The sequence below is a fragment of the Amphibalanus amphitrite genome, unplaced genomic scaffold (genome assembly GCF_019059575.1).
Source record: "Amphibalanus amphitrite isolate SeventyFive unplaced genomic scaffold, NRLGWU_Aamphi_draft 000092F_arrow, whole genome shotgun sequence".
Classification (NCBI taxonomy): Eukaryota; Metazoa; Arthropoda; class Thecostraca; order Balanomorpha; family Balanidae; genus Amphibalanus; species Amphibalanus amphitrite.
Window position 1 is genome coordinate 705,384 of NW_024881588.1, and position 15,617 is coordinate 721,000.

At 49.2% G+C, this 15,617-nt stretch overlaps 2 protein-coding genes across 14 annotated transcripts in view; both read right to left on the reverse strand.

Annotated features, from left to right (window-relative positions):
• LOC122380162 (A disintegrin and metalloproteinase with thrombospondin motifs 20-like) overlaps positions 1-436 on the reverse strand; it is a 99,879-nt gene extending 99,443 nt beyond the window's left edge. For 3 of the 7 annotated variants that reach the window (XM_043363041.1, XM_043363040.1, XM_043363037.1), the window contains exon 1: positions 216-368. In XM_043363041.1, the coding sequence (XP_043218976.1) occupies positions 216-315 (100 nt within the window). In that variant the 5' untranslated portion in view covers positions 316-368. Of the gene's footprint in view, positions 1-215 lie in introns of all 7 variants that reach the window. The other 4 variants (XM_043363044.1, XM_043363045.1, XM_043363038.1 and 1 more) reach the window with 4 other exon arrangements.
• Positions 437-7,011: 6,575 nt separating this feature from the next.
• Positions 7,012-15,606, reverse strand: LOC122380165 (actin-like protein 6B). Of its 7 annotated transcripts, none has more exons than XM_043363053.1 (10): positions 15,335-15,371; positions 12,045-12,111; positions 11,532-11,617; positions 10,989-11,225; positions 10,652-10,788; positions 9,885-10,274; positions 9,462-9,575; positions 8,688-8,825; positions 8,222-8,317; positions 7,012-7,892 (listed from the first exon to the last, which is right to left on the reverse strand). In XM_043363053.1, the coding sequence occupies exons 3-10, from the start codon at positions 11,554-11,556 to the stop codon at positions 7,725-7,727; spliced, it is 1,305 nt and encodes a 434-aa protein (XP_043218988.1). In that variant the 5' UTR covers positions 11,557-11,617; positions 12,045-12,111; positions 15,335-15,371; the 3' UTR covers positions 7,012-7,724. The 7 variants fall into 7 exon arrangements, with proteins under 7 accessions (XP_043218988.1, XP_043218986.1, XP_043218983.1 ...); XM_043363051.1 differs by having other exon boundaries at positions 11,864-12,111; positions 15,335-15,362; XM_043363048.1 differs by lacking the exon at positions 12,045-12,111 and adding an exon at positions 11,864-11,968 and having other exon boundaries at positions 15,294-15,335.
• Positions 15,607-15,617: the final 11 nt, after the last annotated feature.

The window sequence follows — 15,617 nt, forward strand, 5'->3', positions numbered from 1 at the left end:
ACGATGCATCACGTATTCATGTTTAAGTTGCGCCCGCCACGCGAAGAGAGCTTTTCACCTAGTCTTGATTGTGGGGACATTCTATTCATGCAAAATGATTTGCACTTACCAAAGAAGTCAGGACGCAATGTCACATTACACCCGGTCGACATGCACCAACCCATCCCACCTAGCCCCGGATCCCCGGTGACCTGGCCTGAGCCGAGGTCACTCACCGGTCTGCCGTTGACATCCGTCGGTGGGCCGGCCGGTGAGGCTCAGCAGCATGGCAGTGGCCACGAGCAGCGCCCGCGCGCCGGCGCCGTCACCGACCATCCTCGCTCGGTGGTGTCTCCGAGAGCGGCCCGCCGCTCCGCACCGGCCACCAGGCGCTACTGCCGACTGCACCGGGCAGCACTGCCACCTGACCCGCCGCCCGGCCGGCCCGGAGGAGCCCGACGATCAGCCGCCGACCCGCCGGGTCAGGGCGGGGTCGGACCGTCAGCTTCGGCTGGAGAGGAGGGGTGGGAAGGGTCGGATGTAGATGATATGAGGAAGGCCACGGAAAGACACAGCATGCAGGTCAGCGACAGTAAAATGGTCGCTGCAATATAGTGGTGCCATACATTTGATAGTGAGTTGACTGAAAGTTTCGATGAAACGGCTAGAGGTGAGAGATGGATAAGATAAAACGGTAGAGCTGAAACTGAGTAATGGGAATATCACGCAGTAGCGGCGGAACACCTTCATTTAAGGGGGGGGGGGGAGGGCACTACCGACTTTTGGTCCCATTCTTTGCATGCAACGCCCCACATAGGGCTAATGTTAAAATGCCAAAATCAAAGGGGGCACGGTGCCCCGGTGCCCTCCCTGTTCCGCCGCTTAACTACGGATAAAACTTTAATCATTGGAAAGGAGAGAGCAGGTTTTAGAATGGCAGACGGTCGCTGCCGTCACTGTCTGGCACCCCTCCCCCTCTCTCTCTCTCTCTCTCTCTCTCTCTCTATCCCCGTCTTGGCACGACCCGACGGCGCGGTGGTCGCCTGGCCGTCTGGAGGGTGGCGCGTCTCCTGGGATGACCGTAAACCTCCGCCCGTCGGGTCGCGACAGTGCAGCGCGGCGGCGGGAACCGACCTGCATCCTAGGTGGCGGCGGCGGCCGACGCAGACTGAACCCGTTACACACAGCTTTGTCACAGGTTTGTCAACGTGGGTCGTGGTGTTATGTCGAGGACTTATCAAGGAAAAGTATTTTGTCACTTCCGATAAACCATTAGATGAGCTACACTCCCCCTTCTAACTCGGTCCCTGGGCCACGAAGCAAAACGCAGTAAGCACCGTTTGAAAGAACGTCAAAATTCACGGAGTAATTCTCTGATCATCTTCAGGGCACGTGATCAGAGTACCCGAGGTCATATAAGGTCAAATTTTCACGATTTTGATTGTTTGGACAATGGACATATTGGTTCATAGATTAATAGATTCAAGATTGTGATCTAATTAGGCTGGAACAGCGCAAAAAAGACATTTGATAGTTCCGTTTTATGGAAAAATATTTTGTCCTGCAACAGCTATTGACAATTGACATAAAGCTTTAACGGCATTGATTTTATCCGCATAGCATTTCCCTCGCCAGGGCGCGTCGAATGAATTATAATTTCACTTGAAATGTCGGCTTTAAAATTCAACACAAGGATACAAACAAGATCAAAGTCATGGCCTAGCCGAGAAGGTCATGTTGCACAGCATATCAGTTCACTGATTCGCAGCGTTGAATAGAACACATTTTAGATGATTTCACAGTTTTTACATGCATCGATGCAAAGTTCTGGTCGACAAACTGAATGTGACCTTTCATGGCCTAAGCTGATCTAATCACAGGCGTAGGTGAGCCGTGGGTGAGCCAATGGCACTCGTGGGGTCACGGGTCAGTTCGGTGTCATTTGTGGCATTCGGGTCATCCAACTTCCTCCTCACTACCAACAGTCCTACTGCTCTGCTCACCAGACGAGCAGCAAAACGGGGATATTATGAACAAAACCAGCGCCATGGACGGCGACATTCACAGACCACCATCGGAAAACTGTTGCATGAACCCGCCGCAATGTTTACGTCACCGCCATTCATATGCCGACTGCCCGGCCCACACGGAGTCGTTTACGGGAGCCGCCAAGGGAAGACTGAGCAATGAGTGGGTACACTGGGCAGCAGTTACCACCCTGCGCCCGCAGCCGCCGTGCAAATATAGCTTTATGACAGCCGGCGGTACCCGACAGTATGGCTATCAGTCATTAGCTCGGCACATTTTCTGTCGTTAGCCCCGAACAAGTGGCATAATTACACGCATTTTTTGCAGCTCGCAATTAATTCTTCTGGAAATGTTGCTTCTGCGGTAAGCCGCTCCATTTCAGAAGCATCGCTTCATCATCTAAATAGCCGCGCTATTTTTGTGTCGGTCGAAGTGAAGCCGGCTTCCGAAAACTGGCTCGTACCTACTACCTGTTAGCCGTGCAATGCCCCGTATACAAAAAATGAGACCAGGTGCGTTCTAGCATGAACCGTTCAATTTGGGCACGTCCAATACCCACTGCGGCAATTACTACATTACAGTTGGGGGAGGTTTGGTCAATGGTTGTCATTTTTAGCACATGCCATTTTTGGCAACCATGTGCTAAAAATGACAACGCTATCAGCTATTTTTAGCAACGATGAAGCCGATTTCACTCCTCAGCGAGGAAATCACGATTTTGGAAATACAAGCACTGATTTTGGAAAAGAAGTGCTGCCACCTGGTGCAAGAAGAAGAAACCAGCTTTAATATGGCCGTTGTTTGTATGGTAGTCCAACGTTGAAGTATACCCTTTTTTGTGGCCCGAAGTTGGAACTTTAAATTGAAGCATCCGAAAATGATCGATATTGATCGAAATCATGATGTTGATGAAAAAAATAATATGTTAAGTTGAGAGAGGAGGCCATTTTATCCAGATGCGGTGGTTTACTTCTTGAAATTATTTTTGCTTACGACGACTGCCATGTAATGAGGGATAATTAGCAGCCGTCATTAGCAAAAATAATTTCAAGAAGTAAACTACTGCATCTGGATAAAATGGCCTCCTCTCTCAACTTAAAATATTATTTTTTTCATCAACATCATGTTTTCGATCAATATCAATCATTTTCGGATGCTTCAATTTTAAGTTCCAACTTCAGGCCACAAAACAAACTACCATACAAATAACAGGCATATTAAAGCTGGATTCTTCGTCTTGCACCAGGTGGCAGCACTTCTTTTCCAAAATCAGTGTTTATCTTTCCAAAATCTTCATTTCCTCGCTGAGGAGTGAAATCGGCCTCATCGTTGTCAAAAATAGCAGAATCGTTGTCATTTTTAGCACGTGTGACAAAAATAGCACGTGCTAAAAATGACAACGATTGACCAAACCTCCCCCGACTGATTACGCAGTAATTGACTTTGCCGCATAAGTCAGCAGACATGTCGTTCCAGCCCTCGGGTAAACTTCGGTTGGTCGGACAAGACTCCTCTGAACGACCACCAAGCAGACTCCTCTGTTTTGGCCCGAGCCCCGGCCCCCGCCGAGGCGCCCAACCAGGCGATGGGTCTCGTGGGGGTCGGGGAGAGGGTGCCGACAAGACAGCGGAATTCCGTCTGGCCGTCTGGCGGGGTCAGAGGTCAACACGCCCGAGGGCAGGGGCAGAGTGGTGCAGAGTAGGCTGCAATGCGGCGTTTGGATTCCTTGCCTATGAAATATCTTGCTATGCATGTAAGCTACATACCTATACAGGGTGCGTCATAAGTTCTGGTACACTTTTTCTTTTATTAATAAAAAGAGTTACAACAGGTTTACAGAGTTGAGTATTTCAGTAGAGGATCTCTATGAAGTTAAGTCAAATCACGTGTAATATCATGAAAAAATATTAACTAGCTGAGCCTTAATGAAACAAATGGTAACTGACCGCCCGACAGCTAAGTGCACACCATGGCGCCTTTCTCCCCAACAAAGGAAGCTCGCGGGGCCATCGTCTGCATGAAGATGGCGGATATCTCGGTAGCAAAGATATGTCGCGCGCTTCGCTGCACGCGGAATCTTGTGTATCGGACGTGGACCCGGTATGTACCAGGAGACCCAGAGTACCAGAGACCGATTCCGTTCCGGCCGCCCCCGGTCCGGAGGAGCTTGAGAGCGTTTTCCTTCCGTGTGTGGCGCTGTGCAGCGTTGAGGGAGTGAACGTGCTTCTTGCGGAGGCTTTTCACGCGCATATCCTTAGAAATGAGTCTGCGCATGGAACGCTCGGACACATTAAGGTCCCGGGCCATTTGGCGCATGGAACGCTCGGGGTTGCGGACAATCCGGCTGCGAACCGCGGCTTTCAGCTGAGGCGTGCGGTCGAACCGGGGGCGGCCGGAACAGAATCGGTCTCTGGTACTCTGGGTCTCCTGGTACCGGGTACACGTCCGATACACAAGATTCCGCGTGCAGCGAAGCGCGCGACATATCTTTGCTACTGAGATATCCGCCATCTTCATGCAGACGATGGCCCCGCGAACTTCCTTTGTTGGGGAGAAAGGCGCCATGGTGTGCACTTAGCTGTCGGGCGGTCAGTTACCATTTGTTTCATTAAGGCTCAGCTAGTTAATATTTTTTCATGATATTACACGTGTTTTGACTTAACTTCATAGAGATCCTCTACTGAAATACTCAACTCTGTAAACCTGTTTTAGCTTTTTTTATTGATGAAAGAAAAAGTGTACCAGAACTTATGACGCACCCTGTATATGTAACTCTTAGTGGTGGAAGGGGGTCACCCGAGACTATATGTACCTCTTGTTTGATAGAAATAGGTCCCTCAGGATGGTTGAATGGGCTCTTGTCTGGCTTCTGTTATTAGGCGCTGAATGCTAATTATATGACAAGAGAAGACAATTATTACGCTAGAGTTAGGAGGAAGATAAAGTGAGGGACATTAAACCAGAGCCCTGTGACTGCTAGGTTTTAACTCAGCTGTGGGTCAAGGCCAAGGTCAAGGCCAATTCAGGACAGTTGAGTACCATTGTTCATAGTGAATTTTCTGGAGCTTGGCGCCAACTGTCCTGGTGAGTCGCACTCTGTATCGTCATGCACGCAAATGTTGGCGTAGCTCACGGCTAATGGGAGAGTTGGCGGGCAGATTCCGGACTTGTACACCAGCCAGAGAGCACATAACCTAACCATCAGAGATACGACAGATAGCGGAAAATTAAAAATCAAACATGCCAGACACAGACTCAGAGTGTTTCCCTAAAATAGCTGCAGGTTCAGCAGAGCCCTGGTTCAAGCAGACTTCGAGTAGAGCCTTGTACTATCTACTATGCTTGCTCTGTGTCTCCTTTTGACACGATTCGAATCAAATCATCTCCTTGAAAACGTGTAACAGCTCACTGCCGGCAGTGATACGGTTGATCCGGCCGTGGACATGGACTAGCGACCACAGAGGCGGGTGACCTCACAGTCGGCTGACGCGTCTCGTGCCGTCACTCCAGCTGCCGCTGTGTCGACAGCTCACCAGCATTTGTGTCCGATTTGGCCCATGGTGCTAATTTCAGCCTAATCGCAGCGCACGCGAGCCAAATGCTGATTCACGCTCCCACAGTGAGAGTAAGCCGCACGAGGCCAGACGGGCGAACTTGCTTGCATGTTCCTGCACAGCGGCTTCCAGGTTTATTATCGCTAAATGGATAATAAGTTACCTGTGAGGACAGTCATTTTAAGTTGTAGAGCGCTAGGATACCTTTGAAGTGGAATAAGGACTCCGTAATAAAAGCGCGATTTATGACTCAACGTGTGCGCTGTCAAATTACGTGGCAAAAAGAAGAGTTTATGAAGCTACCTAGAAGCGAGGGTGGTGGGTATCTCAAGAGCATCTCATGAAGAAAATCATATAAAAAACGAATGACGGAATTAGCGTCGGGTGCCGGTGTGAATAAAGTGGCATTGGCCGGCGGGTGAGCGGCGCCTGAGTGCCGATAACCATCAGCCGGCGGCAGAGGTCGGGCCCGGACCTCAGCTGTTCCGGCCTGGTTCCGGCCCGCCCTAAAACGCGGGACCGAACTCTGACCGAGAGAGCACTCTGGTGAGAAGGACCCCGGGGAGCTGGCCGTCACGGATGTTCAATTACGGTTCATCACACAGGCTCACAGCTACCAAATATGCGTAAGTATCCGGTCTTGAATATCTGACGCATGCCATATTCTGACAATGACACCTACCATATCTACAATTTCCTCGTGACGTCTTATTTCCGAAGCAAGCTTGAACTATTCTAACCTCTGAAAATATGAGATATTAAAACTAACAAAGAGGTAATTAGGTAACATAGTAAGTCCTCGGACACAAGGAACTGCACCTGTCACATGGAACAAGTCTGGCAACCATGCTGTGACCTGATTTTAAGGCCACTCTGCACAGCGCACGTGCCATGACATATCATCTGCCATTGATAAAGTGCAGGTCTGTCTCGGTCAGACAGCAGCGTCGGACCATTGAGTTCGCGTCAGAACATCGTGTCTGGACGGGCAGCGGTCAGAGCCGCATGTGTCGGACCCAAAGACTCGGCCATGGATGATTATCTCATCCATGAAAATCTGATTTATGGTATTCTCAGCTTAAGAAAATCATCCATGACTCGGCCATCGCTGCCTCTGGTTGTCTGCCGACGTTGTGATTTCTGAAGTATTTGCATGCGGCGACGAAAATTAGATAAAGGGTTGTAATTGACACTCGTGCCTGATTCTCGTAAAAGAGCTGTTTATCTAAAAAGGTCGCCATTTTTTCTAAACCTAACATTTCCTAAAAAAAGGCTTTCTTTTGCAGCGAAGTACCTGTGATGGAAAATATACCTGACATGTAAGATGCACTCATGCTTCAAAAAACCATTAATCGGATCTGCTTGACGGCGCCCGCGCCGCGAACGTAGCGCCATCTTCTCCAACTCATCTTGGAGTTGGCCGCATAGCTCACGTGATAAAGAAACGCAACGCCTTGCAGATAGTGCATTTACAGTTACCTGCCGCACAGCTCAGTGACAAAACTACGACAATGACGCTGACAAGATGATTGAAAAAGTGATGCAGATGATAATGCAAAATATGTATAAGGCTTCAAAAAGCCTCAGACCCCACACTGGAACGCATGAATTCTGTAACTTTCTCCAGTCAGAGCAACAAAAAGAAAAAACCTGGCGCTGAGCGGTAAGAATTCCACATACCTGGACTGAATATGACCAGGACCAGCCTATGTTACAGCGTTTCACAGACAACGCTGAAATCTAGTCGCAGACACTCCGGATCGCGAAGCTCCAAATAGCTGGGGTAGCTATCATTGACCCATAACCGCTGTTCCGTTCGCCGGCCTGTTCGATACACCTGTCCCCTTCCCCCATTTGCCTTCTATCCACTAGGCTCGACCTTATCCCACATTCTGCACTGAGCCATCGGTCCATTCAGGGTCAAAACCTCACCGCGCACTGCGCTCCACGCTTCCATTGCCAGTCTTCGCATGCTTTTTCATGAGGGCTGAGATGAGAGATTGTCTTCCTCACAGGCAGCGCCATCGAAAAGGACCGAAAATAACGCCGAACGCGAGAGCCCATCGATTCAGGCAGTCTCAAGTGACGCCAATTTGAGTCAGATGCCACCCACAAATGGTCTAACCATGTGCGATCCCGTGAGGTGCAGCTGATGTCCGTCAATCAGGGGCACTTGCGATCCACCTGGCTTCGGCCGCCCTCCTCGTACTCCTGTTTCGAGATCCACATCTGCTGGAAGGATCCGAGCGATCCTAGGATGGATCCTCCGATCCAGGCGCCGAACCGGCGCTCCGAGCTGCCCTGTGCGCTGATCAGCTTCAGACGCATGTTCTGCGGAAACGTACCGGACACAAGTCAGTACTACAAAACTGGGAGCTGTATTACAGAGTTGATGACATGCTGAAATTGAGACACAGACTGCCACTGATGAGATACAAACATGAAATAACTATTTTCGCTTGAATCATCACAGAAATGCTTGTTTCAGATAGTCCATGCGATACGGCAAACAAACTGGAAGCAGCGCCCAGTTATATCTATGCCTCGGAAAAGAAGTCGTATCACAAAACCAATTAAAACAGGAGGAATATAATTCAACCACGTCTCTTTGAACGGTCCCCTGTTTCGGTTCCGGAGTAGGAACCCGCTGTGCGACTCACCGGTGGCGTTTTGCGTGAGAGGTCCCTGTTGAGTCTCTCGGGGACGCCTTGCAGCAGCGTGTTGCCACCCGTCACCACCACGTTTCCGTACAGGTTCTAGAGGCGAGACGGAACGTATCAGCATGTGGAAGGATACAGAAGAAGGGCGTAGACGAGGAGAGTCGACACATGGAAACATTGCAACAAAAGAGTAAAAACACGAGGAGGAAGGGGCGAGAAACCGACAGAAGTTATAGGCTGGCTTATAAAAAAACACTGTCAAAATAAAAAAGGAAGACAAGCCGAACGATCGGCTGACTGGCGGTTAAAATAAGTCAGTCCTATATTGTAATGTACAACAAGTCATTACTTTCTAGAAACCAAAAAACTGACAGCATCCGCCACCTATGTTTCGTCACTCAAACTCCCCAGGTCTCCCTCAGTAGCCGTCCCAGCCCCTCAGTATCCCCGCGCCTTGAGCACTCACCGGCCTCAGGTCGGCGTCGCACATGCTGACCGCGTTGTGCGCCACGTTGCCCATCCCCAGCATCGTCGAGCCCACGCCCTTGATGTTACTCGGGTCGAACAGACACTCGGGGATCTTGAACCGCTCCGAGCCAAAGTCCTGCCGGCGGACACGGACATATGACGTCAGAGGTGATGTCAGAGTGATGTCAGAGCTAGTCAGAGGGTGACATGTCGGTGGCACTGGGCGGACGGACGGTGGCACAGCCCACAGAAGGTGCACCCACGCCTCAGACCCGGTCCTTCACGACACGTCAGCGATAGAGGCTGGAGGGTTTAAATTATGATGTCATAAGGTAGTTGCTATTTGCATTTACATTGTGCATGCAACATAACTGACAGGCAGCTAGTCAGGTGGTCATGCAACATGAAATCACTTACAATTGACAGCTGAGTTAATGCCAGACACGAAGCGAGGTAAACAACGTTGCAAAGGTACCTATCAAAATTACAATGCTACCGACACAGAAGGGTGCCATTTGAAGTACCTCCCTGCACAACACCCCATAAATGTACACTTAGCAACCGCCCACATAACGCCTCTCGGACAACGTTGAGCGAAGTACTGGGAAGTTATCAGGCCGAGTTTAGCAGAATGGAGATTAGAGTGAGCATACATTCATTACACTATACTTCTTATAAATATAGTCACGCTAAAACACGTTGAATTCTTACAAGCAGAGCTATTATAAAGTCGAGCGACGTAGCCCTCTCGGTTCCCTGGCCAGATCGTTACCTGATGGTATCCGTTGGGAAACTCGTAGGGAACAGAAGGCATCTGAGAGATGGTCTCCTCACTGTACTCGTCAACACACTGCAAGATCGACTGCTGGAAATCCTGGACCACCTCCTGCGGGTGAGACGAGACAGAAAGGTGTTAGACTCGGCACAATATAGGCATTTTCAGGAGTTGGAAATTAAAGAGGCATCCACCTATTACTGTTTGAGAAAAGTGAGAACAGTAAAAACAAGGCAGCTTAATAAAAAATATCAAACGTAAGCGAGTAGATAATGATAAAATTTAGTAAGAAGGTAATCAACATGCCAATCTGAGATACATCGATACTGTGAAAAAATGTCTTTCCAACCAAATACTGCAACGCTCGTGTCCTAGATCTTCAGTCACCCGCCACTTATCCTCGTCCAGTGCCCCACTCACGTTGACCATGTAGTCATGCCACGACTTGGTGACCTCGGGCAGGTTGGGTCGCCGCGTCCACTTGGCCTTCTCATAGTCCTTCACCGCCTCCTTTCCGCCAATCATATACGGCGGGATCACCTCGATGTCATTCTGTGCGAAAAATTGACGGCACTGAGCCGTCAGAAAGTCCCCGCCCAGCGGGCTCTTGACGATCCCCTGTGTGAGGACGTAGCCGTCGTGCACGGGGACGGCCGAGGTGTGTGTGGCGCCGCTGTCCAGGACCAGAGCCGTGGAGCGGCCGTTGGCGAACGCGGCCAGCACGGCGTTCTTGACCAGGAAGAAGGCCGGCACGTTGTACTTTTCGAACATGAGCTCTGTGAGCTTCTCTCGCCGACCGCGGTGGTTCCACTGTGAGGGAGAGCGGAGGGAGGGTCAGATAGGCGGCAGAGGATGACAGCCGACAGTTACACACCATGCGCTTGGGACGGGGAATGCCGTCACGGGTTTCAGTGCTCTGTTGGCAGAACGATGTTGAACAAAGCTGAGGCAGTCAGTGAGGGGTGATAAGGAGTGGAGAATGGAGATAGTGGGGACATCTCACGACAGCCCAATGAAACACTGCTGCAACAAATCACGATCAAGCCAGAAAACCTTCAGCAATATTCATTACAATATCAAGCAACTAAGATTGTGACAACTTAAATCACCAGCCAACAAAGCCATTTTACCAAGGTCAATTGCATAAATTCAAAGAACTCCATCCGTCTCGAATCAGTCCAACTTACCGGCGCCTCCGACATGAGGACTGGATGGAGCTCCGAGTCTGACTTGATGCACTGCGAGTAGGCGTAGTTGAGCACGTTCTCAAACAGGTCCCAGTCGTCGATCATGCCGTCCTTCATGTAACTGACGGCCTCCACGTCTGTGGGCACGTGTGAATTAATTATTTGTTGCTAAAAAACATCGGGCGAAAATATATACGAGATACACAAAAGACAGCAAAAGTATCTAAGCCATGAACTATCGTTCGAGATGACCAGCGAGCTTGACATACGGGTACATAAACCAGGTTCTTAACTTCCTACTTCCCACGATACTCGAGTCTTGGTACGACCGTCTCACCTTTTTTGGGCACATGTAGCGCGTTGGTGTCGATGTAGTACTTCCGTTTGGGCGCGGCTGCGTCCTTATTGGCCGCCGCCGAGTCCACCTCCATGGGCGTGCCGATCTGCGCGGCGGCCGTGGCCTCCTCGAGCACGCCGACCGTGGCCGGGATCTCCGACTTGGGCGCCTCCTCACCAGCATACCCGGCGCGCAGCGAGTAGTGGCCCAGGTCGAACACCAGCGCGCCCACCTCGTCTGAGAGGCGTCAGAGGAGTGAGCACCGGCACCGCAACTTACGGGGGTGGGTGGTAGGCTCGTCAGGATAACATCAGACTATAGTGTCACTGATATTGAACAGGATGCTTGTAGCATGCCAGCTGACTGTTAGAAGTCAGGGTTAAATCGTCTTGTAACACTGATGTATAGTGTTTTGAATGCCTCCCTAGCAAAACAAGGAAAAAAATATTGATAATAGCATAAAGCCAACATAGCTTATCAATAAAACTTTTCAAAAAAGCCTCAACAAAAATGACATTTATTCTTAAAAAATGAGATACATACCGCCTCCATAGACTCCCCCACTCATTTTGTATGTTGAAGTATACCAATGTGAATTTCCACCGCAGTGAGGAGATGCAAATTATTTTCTGAAAAAGAGGGTGTGCATAATGTAAGGCGACACATATAAAAGTATGGACTATGTCTATGAGAATGATGTGTTGAAGACAGTGAGCTGAAGCCCATTATAACTATTCTATGCCACCTTGACATCAGCATATGCTCCAGTCCCTATACAGTACGATCTAGGACTAGGAGAGAGATTTTTTGTCAACTTGGAATCAAGCATTTAAAGAATTGATTCCATTCTCAGCCCAGGCATCAAGCATACCCACCTGAAAATTGTACATCACCATTAAAGTTCATGTTTGAGATGTTTTCCACCTAACTTGAGATGACTTGAAAAAATTTCTTGAGCATCACAAAAACTTACTTTTTCACTTGAATGTTTGACACAGCGTCATGAAAAAAATGACAGACCCAGAACCTAATCAGAGTTTGTCACCCAGGCCTTACCATCAGTTTGGGCATTCTAGGCATAATGATTGTGGGATTTGGATGTCAGGTCCAAGCATTCCCTTCCCTGCAAAGTCAGTCATTTCATCTTATTTGACTGCCTTCACCAGGTTGACTGTTGAGGTTGCACATGCACATTGCTCTCACTTTCCACAACCTATCTCACCACAGGTTTTGTGTACCATATGCCAAAGCAACATGAACTTCATCAGGAGTTTCTGTTTTGATAGCAAAATTAATAGAAGTATTGCACAAGTATTGCACTCTGCAGTGACATACAGGACTCCTAAGGTTGTGGCATGACATATGTACAGTGTGTCTTAAAAGTACCGCGCAAAGTGACGGTGGATCCATCAAGCCTGACCGAGGAAGGGCCTGCTATAATTTGAAAGTCACCGAACCAATGGAGCTGGGGAATGGACGAGGATGTCCATTGCTTCGGTGACTCAAATTTGGCAGTCCTTCATCGGTCAGGCTTGATGGATCCACCGTCACTTTGCGCGGTACTTTTAAGACAGACTGTACATTAGGTGGGTCCAGCGACGGCCAAGTCGTGCCTTGAATGTCGAGAGCGTTTCGGCAGACACAACTTCAGCAGGTAGAGCGTTCCAGCCGCTGACGATGCGACGCTGAAGCTGCTTCGTCGAGCGAGTGTCACAGCTCGGGGTCTGAGCAGTTTCCACCCGTGTCCTCTCGCTCGTCAGCTCGGTCTCGTTCTGGGTGAAGAAGGTGGTTGGTGGCACATCGCTTCCAGAGCGTCCAGATCACTCTGCGGGCCAGCACCACGGTCGAATGGATGTGTGAGTGGCTTATATAGCTTGGTGTCGTCCGCGAACATCTTCATTCAGCTTGAGACCCAGACTGGAAACCGTCCATACACCCGTGAGACCCTCTTGCGCCGAAATTCGGCGCATGCGAATTTGTGCTGAAATTTCTGCATGATTCGCGCCGAAAATTGGGTGCCTATTTGTGCCAAAATTAAGCCACTTTTATATAGAGCACATGTACGCATCTACCGATCAAGGCTTTATCAACCAGACAGAGCAGTCCGGGACCTTGGACGCCCTCCCATGTTTGAGCGTCCGAATAAGTCTTTTATTTTCACGGGAACCCAATACCTCAATACGCTTAGGGCACTGTAGCGTCGTGCCGTGAAACAAGGCTGGAGCCGGAAGTTTCGGAGCCACAAAAATCGGCGGAGCGGTGTGTTCGAGGCTGGCGGGAGCCAGCGAGAGCCGGGCAGCGGAGCATCACGTGTTCCGGCACATCAGCCTCTTCTCGGCACATAGCGCAGAGCGCCGCGGGGCACCGCTTGTCTGGGCACCGCTGGCACGCCGCGGAGTGGAGACAGTCGATTTGGTGCACGTACTGGAGCGAGCGGCCCCAATGGCCCGCCCTCATCTGGTGCACCGAAACGACATCCTCTCGGTCCTTTCCGGGGACAGGGAGCGGCGGCGTGCTCCCGAGAAATGGCTTGAATAGTGACTCGGACCAGTTGTCGCGCCACTGATGCGAGGCCGCACAATGAACAGCCCTGGTCAGCGAGCGCCGAGCGGGCGTTTGAGGGCAGGGCGGCCGCTTGCTTCGCCAGGTCGTCCGCGATCTCATTCCCCTCGATACCGCAGTGGGCAGGAACCCACTGCAGTATTACTTAACGACGCTCGGCAATGTTCAAAAGGGTCCTCCATACCTATTTTTTCCAGTCTGGCTTGAGACCTCCAGTGGCATATCATTGATAAATATTGTGAAGAACGTTGGAACCAAAAGTGAGCCTTGAGGGATACCAATAGAGACAGGTGCTCACTGCCCACTCAGAGCTGCATCCCCGGATTAGCACCCATTGGCGACGGCCAACTATGAAGGCCCATATCCAGGTGAGATTTGAGAAGCTTGCCTCCATCATCATACCACTTCAGTTTCTCGAGAAGATGCAATCTCAGGATTATTTTGTCCTATTACTTTGTACAACTATAGACCTACATAAATACCTGATAGGTACCTGATTAATGGGATCGGAAGAAGCACTAGGATTGCCTGGTAGCTCCTTCTGATCGAGCTCGGGAAGCGTCAACAAACTTGGTCTATTTGTTTGTTTGGTACTGGAGTTCTCTCCAGTGCTTGTCAAGCTGGTTTTTGTAGCTGTTGACTGAAGGTGCGTAGACATCTTCAGGGAGGCCATTCCAATTGGTCACTACCTGGGCTGAAAGGTGCTGGCGCCTGACCCGACTGGTTGCAGGCTTTTTGGCAATCTTCAGTCTGTGGCCACGAGTACACATTGTGAGTACAGGCATGAAGAAGTCCTCCTTGTTCAAGTCGCAGCGACTGTGAATGATGTTGTATGTCGAGATCACATTGCCGCGACAACGCCAGTATTGCAGAGACGAAAGGTTCAGTTCTCTCAACCTTTCCTCATACGGAAGGTGTAGAAGTTCAGGGACTATCTACAATGTACCCTCTCGACCCGTCGCCTGTCCGCAGCATTGAACGGGCCCCATATCTGATAACAGTACCTACTCTAAGTGCAGACTGCAGACGGACCAGTGCTTTGTACAGTACCAGTCGGGGAAACTATGGTAAAATCTGCTATTTTTAGCAGTCTGCTATTTTTAGCAGAAATCTGCTAAAAATGGGTACGCATGTGACATCATCATACCCAAATATAGCAGATTTGGGTACGGCCCCATACAAAAGTAGGTAGACCTGCACCCTAATTGAAGCAAATGCGCATCAAATGCCTGGCAGATTCATGATGAGAATAGTGCTGAGAATGTCCTCTGATATTTTTGTTCAGATCTGACTATTTTCAAATAATGAATTTGAAAATAGTCGGATCTGAACAAAAACAGCAGAGATCACTCTCAGCACTATTCTCATCATGAATCTGCCAGGCATTTGATGCGCATTTGCTTCAATTAGGGTGCAGATCTGCTTTTGTATGGGGCCGTACCCAAATCTGCTACATTTGGGTACGATGACGTCACATGCGTACCCATTTTTAGCAGATTTCTGCTAAAAATAGCAGACTGCTAAAAATAGCAGATTTTACCATAGTTTCCCCGACTGGTACAGGGAGCGGTTGACCAAAAATGCAAGGACAATCACCACAAGCCTTATAACATGAATTTAAATTGTCATTTGACGGTACCTATTTATCAAGCAGTTGCGGCAAAACAATGGATAAAAATCATGAAATGAAACGAATAAGAGATGTTTAACAAATTAAAATAATTTCACTGTATATCATTTGACATTTGAGTTGTAACACTGAATACGACAAAATTCATTCATACCTTCCCTTCCAAGCACTGGCATTGAAGTGAAACACCGGTTGCGGCAAAAGTAGCGCAGGCGGGCGCTAGATGTAATAGAGAGTGGCAAAATAGAGAATTTGATGACTTGAGTACAACGTTTTCTTTTAAAATGAAATAATGGTGACCAAAACGGAAATGTGGAATAGGATTGAATGGCTTTAAACAAAGCAAATACACTTATCAAATATAAATAAATCACGCGACAAGAATATTTTGAGAACATAACTGAACAAAGTACCTTCAGAAATGCTGTAAAATTACA